This window comes from Sardina pilchardus, chromosome 23 (assembly GCF_963854185.1).
Source record: "Sardina pilchardus chromosome 23, fSarPil1.1, whole genome shotgun sequence".
NCBI lineage: Eukaryota > Metazoa > Chordata > Actinopteri > Clupeiformes > Clupeidae > Sardina > Sardina pilchardus.
This window is the reverse complement of record NC_085016.1, coordinates 13,718,721-13,724,521: the sequence shown is the minus strand read 5'-3', so window position 1 is coordinate 13,724,521 and position 5,801 is coordinate 13,718,721. Positions and strand designations below refer to the sequence as shown.

The 5,801-nt window shown below is 38.0% G+C and overlaps 1 protein-coding gene across 3 annotated transcripts; it reads left to right on the top strand.

Moving 5' to 3' along the window:
- Positions 1-393: 393 nt before the first annotated feature.
- Positions 394-5,189, top strand: LOC134070886 (uncharacterized). 3 transcript variants are annotated; one of them, XM_062527387.1, is made up of 7 exons: positions 394-529; positions 684-831; positions 1,396-1,428; positions 2,332-2,457; positions 2,595-2,696; positions 3,455-3,573; positions 4,281-5,189. In XM_062527387.1, the coding sequence occupies exons 1-7, from the start codon at positions 501-503 to the stop codon at positions 4,615-4,617; spliced, it is 894 nt and encodes a 297-aa protein (XP_062383371.1). In that variant the 5' UTR covers positions 394-500; the 3' UTR covers positions 4,618-5,189. The 3 variants fall into 3 exon arrangements, with proteins under 3 accessions (XP_062383371.1, XP_062383372.1, XP_062383373.1); XM_062527388.1 differs by lacking the exon at positions 1,396-1,428; XM_062527389.1 differs by lacking the exon at positions 2,595-2,696.
- The last annotated feature ends 612 nt before the right edge of the window (positions 5,190-5,801 follow it).

The following is a 5,801-nucleotide window of genomic DNA, read 5'->3' as shown; positions in this document are numbered from 1 at the left end:
CTAATGCCTAGTGAGCTGTATCAGTGCCAAATCAAATCACTTTCAATGACAATATATTCATATTGCACATTTAAAAACAACAGTTGACTGAAGTGCTGTAAAAATAAAATAAAAATAATAGTATAAAATAATAACAATATAACAATACAAAGCAGATCCTTTTATAAATAATTTATAAATAATTATAAATTAAGCCAAAACAACAACAAAAAAAGCAGAAAAAAAACACATACAAGGAAATAATCCAAAATCAGAAGCCTTCCTGTAAATTTTGTCTAGATTTACAAGATGGCTTTCTAACAATAAACTGGTTTTGTGGCTCAGCAGCATTCTCCCTTTGCCCACATGCAGCCATATGTGTACACACCCACACTCACAATAATCTTCCCCTTCTTCTGATATAGGGCACCTTACCTGTACATTCATGCCCCATACTTGAGATCTGGAAATACCCCTCCCTTTCCTTTTCTAAATGTGAAACCTTTTTTTGATTTGTTTGAATGTCAGTTGCTCCTCTGCGTGTATCCAGGTAAGTTTAGAATGTTTTCTTTTTAACTTTTTGTTAATTCATTTGTTTCTTTCTAGTTTGATGTTTCAGCCATCCTCATTATTCATTATTGTTCTGTAATATTTTTCCATTCATTCTCATTCAACATTTCCAACATATTGAAATTACTTCCCAGGCCAACGATAGCTCCTGTGTTTCATACCGAGAGTCAACTGAACCAACGAGTTTACCTCAAACAATATCCTTCACTGTTAGTGTCAGAAATGGCTGGGGTCGGCCAGTGTCTAAAATCAAGCTTAATCTTCATCATCGTTCTTTCACTAGTGAGTGACTTGTTTAGTTCATAATTGTAAAAAAGGATTTAACACAATGTATTTCTTTTACCTTAAAGTAATGGCTTAAAATTCATTTTCATGAAACACAGGCGGATATACAGTAGCTCTACTGAATATTGCAATACCAGGTGTTCCAGGCACACATACTGTACGTATTCAATGCCCCATTGTGCTCCTGGCACAAAGCGTGACACAAGGCTCATCTCACACTCAATAAAGAGACATTTTTGCCATGCGCTGCACTTTGATTAAATCTTGCGCCCATGGGTGTGGCAATGAATGACATCTGGCGCATGATCTAAAAATCTGACCATCCGTTTCTTATCGGCAAAAAATATGGCCCTGTGTTCTCCAAATTATATGTCAGTCTAGCGTCAACAAGAATTTGAAGCTTATTCTAAGGTAAAAGAAGAATATTGTGTTACCAGTACTTAAATGAGATTCACTGAATGTTACTGTAACAAGCCAACTACAAAACCATGCCAAAACTTTTCATATGATTAGCCTACTATATCTTTATCCATCATAATGTTGATTTGGCTTCATTTTCAGCTGAGAGGTGTTTTACTAGTTATAGTTTGTCTGGTAAGTATAACACACTTTAGATCAAATACACACTGTTTTATACTCACTGTTTCTTACGGAACCCTGCAGGGGTCACTGCAATACATTCTTGGTGTATATCCAGAAAACATGTAGACTGGGTAAACCCAGCCTGATCTGCCGGCAATTGGATTTCGCCCGGCAGCGCAGGCTGGAAACCTGCACTAACATTTATCTATCTTGCTTCCCGTCCACATTTGCTGGAACCAATCACATCACAAACTAGCTCATCCACCACCCGTAGCATTGGTCTGATTGGTTGTAGGACTATCCAAATGATCCAAAGATTGAGCTTAGTCTGGTGAAAGCCAGACTAGAAAACATGCACTAATTTTTACTAAATTGTGCAGACCTTTTACTAAATAATTATAATAATATAATAATCATCATCTTTATTTATAGAGTACCTTTCTAAACAAAGTGATTCACATATTTAAAAGAATATAACAGAACAAAATGAAATTTTGTCAATTGTGCACACATTTTACTTAATTGTACAATTTATTAAATAATGCACACGTTTTGCTAAATATAGCGCACTCATTTTTCTAAATTGTGCTCTCGTCAATTTTTTAAAAATAAGCACACAATTTAGTAAAATGTGCACATGGTATATGCATGATTTACTAAATTGAGCGCACAATCTAATAAAATGACACCACAAACGTAAATGAGCACACTCAGTATACTAAAATGCACACTATCTAGTAAACTGAAACAAATGAGATTCTCTTGATACTCTTGATATACAAAAATATCTTGCAATGACACCTGGTCTCCATAGTTTATAAATCTTCAGGTTTATATCATTTGGGTGGTACAAAGTGGGGGTGGGGGAGTCGGAATCTGATGATGTCATCACTAATGTCTTTCTCTCTGTCACAGTATCTCTTATCTGGGTTCTCGTTCGAGCCATTATGGCCTATGGGGCTTCAAGGAGGATTAACAATCGCAATTTCATCTCTTGGAATCTACGGTGCAAGCAAAGAGAAAAGATCTGCCCTAACCTTGGTAAACACCAAGTCACATTCTTTCAGCACATATAATTTCAGTACAGTCAGGATATGTTAAGAACAGAACAAAGGGTGATATCATTGTTGAGCATTATTGTTTTTGTATTTGACTAAGCAGTATCCTTATTTTGACAGTTTTCTTCTCTTATCGGCTTACACATGATCTGCGTGATTGTGGCTTTCTTCCTGCTGTTTGGTGCAAGCTGGATATATATGCTTGGATTTTTCATCCCTGAGGTATACACTGTGATTGTTAGGGTTCCAAGTAGTGGAGCTGCTGGAATCCTGTTTTTTGTTGTTGTCTTTTGTCTTGCTTAAAGTGACATGGCAGCAAAACAGCCCGAAATAGAGCAAATTTGGCAGGTAGATTGGAAATTGCTACTTTATGGTACAGCTACTGTACTTGAAATATCTAAAATGAATGCATGAGTTAACGCATGACTGATGCTTTATTCATTCCTTAATACCGTTTGAATCATCAGGAATTAACATCAGTTCATAGTCTGTCTTTTGTGTCCCTATATGCATGACATCAATTAGATTATGTATTAGAAATTATTTCCAAAGTGACTTAAGCATTATATTATAAGGCCCATTTTCCCCAGAGCAACTCAGGGTTTATCGTTTTGGATAAACAACAAGACAAATTAATAAAAATTGTAAATGCACGAGATAATGGATTCTTGTAGCGGCCCTAATAATTCAAGAAGTGTTACATGCACGAATTCATGATAATTTTATGTACAGCACATTTTTGACAGAAAAATAAATCATCATGATCATGCTTAATAAATGATCATTCATTATGATGTCGGATTATCCCTTACATGTACAGTATACAGTATGTCCTGGTTTTTAGGTTAAAGATCTCCTTTAATAGGTCCTGAAGTGCAGGTGATGCTGAAATGTATGTTCTGTATGTGTGCTGCTCTGACTTGTAATGAGATGCGGCAATATGAAGTTAATATCTAACATCTCATGTTTCTCATGCCTAGCTCATGAAGATCACCATGGCTATTTCCATGGCCTGTCAGATAAAGAAGCCCCGGCGTGTGATTTCAGTGCCATTTGAGGAACACTATCGATTTCCAGCTGAAGAGTTGTCCAACCAAACGTATGTCTAAGAGTTTGGAAGAAGTTTTATTCAAGACACTAGATACGTATTTATCTGTTTATATATGAAAATTAATCTGTTTTTTTTCCTTTTCTTCTTATATTGTATAGTCTTATATATTTTTCTTATTGTATAGTCAGCATGACGTTGCACTATGTTTATATCTAAATTTCTTAGCAGACACTTTTGTCCAAAACAATGTACACTATATTTTAATCAAGGATAAAACAAAATACACCAGAGGTAGCTCAATCCTCCCTTGGGTATTCCCAAACAGAGTGTTTCATTTTCAGGCTTCCCCCAATTTCCTTACAGAGGTCGTGTTTTTTTACAGTGTACTCATGGGGAGCTAGCGGATCGTGAGGGCATGTACTGTATTTTCACTAAATGTGGCAAAAACTGTTATGGACTTGAAATCGCGTATGACCACACTAACAGTACCTTTTAGATGTTCTTTTATGTTATGCTCATCATTCTATCTGATGCTGGTCTCACATCATGAACTGCACCTGTGTTCATTTTATTGGCCTATTTAAATTGGGGACCAGGTTTGGCTCTCATTTCAGAACATCAAGCTCTGCTTGTAGTGCTCACTCCCTGCTTTGTCCTTGGTCAAGGTTCTACAGAGAGTGAACCCAGTGTCATACTCTTTACCGTTGCCATCATTATAAAATCTCATATTCCATATTTCATATCTCCCTTCTTAGACCAGTGATGCTGGGTCCTTTGGCAGATACTGATGGTGAATCAACCTACACAGTGCGTGCGATCCTCAACTCCAGACGACGGGCCGGATGTTTACAGTATCTGGTGGACTGGGAGGGATATGGCCCTGAGGAGCGATGCTGGGTCCCCCACTCTGACATCATCGACTTTGGCTGTCAGAGTCTGTTGTTGGAGTTCCATCGCAACTACCCAAATCGGCCAGCGCCTCGTCCTCAGGGTCACCCTCCTGGTTGCACCCCTTGTTGGAGTCGCACCACGGCTGGAGCCGTGCCTCCAGTTGAAGAGTTGTCATTTGAGGAGTACTCTATTTCCAGCTGATTGTTGTTCAACCAAACGTACAGTATATCTAAGTGTTTGGATGAAGTTTGATTCAATACACTCCATATTTACAACAGAAAAAGGCAAACAGACAAGGCAAATTAATAATTAATGATAATAATCTGAGCAAAAACAATAGGGCCTTGCACCTACGATGCAGCCACTGCTTCAGCGGCCGCACCTCGGTGCTCGGGCCCTAAAAAGAGTGTTGACTATGCAAATAACTCCGCTGCACAAATTGTGATGCACAATAACTTGTTTAAGTTAACTAGCACTGAACATGAGGAAATTCATGAACTCATGATGACCTGAATTCATGATGTTTTTTTTATATACAGTATATGTTATCTTATTAATGTTGTGTTCATCATTCTAAAGAGGCTTACTGTAGCAACTTCAGTGACATCATTGCCTCACTTGTCAGTCCCAATGACTCCATCACCCAGCATCGCCTACCTACTGATCACAGCCTGGTCTCTCATGATGAACTTCACCTGTTATGGTCCAAGTGACCGTAAGTCTTGTATTTTGTATTTTCTGAATTTTGCTATTAAACTTGTTTTGATATTTTGCACCCGTGTTCATCCATCCTTGAATTCTTGACATTTATCTCTGGATTTGGTTGGGGCACCTTTTCACCCCTCCCCCTCTCTCTACCCCCGTCTGACATGCTCCTGGCTTTTCTTGTCCTCTTAATATTTATCCTACAACGAAGGCAATTTTCCCCTGCAGATTTTAGAAATCCAATGAATGCCCTATAATTTTGAAATTAGCCCTGTTCTTATTGATATGGTGCAATATATCTGAAATGTAATTAAAATTACAAGGAAAATATATACCCTACTGTAAGTTTGGTTTGGACCTCAGCTCCATTGACTCTGGTGTGTGTGTGTGTGGGGGGGGGTATTTCCAACACATTTCATCCATACTGTAATTATGCCTAATGACAAAAGAGTACAAGCAAAATTTTACCAAAAAACTTCCCTACACAGTCCAGAACATTAGCTTTGTTTCATTGTTGGACCACATGGCTCCAACCCCAGTCATTTTCAAACATCTGACATGCATCAAAAGTAGACCAACACACAATATGCCCACAGATGTGACCCTGGACCACAACAGCACGTTGAAAACAGCACAAACGGATGCAGAGTGGACAGAACCCACAGAAGACAAACCTTCAT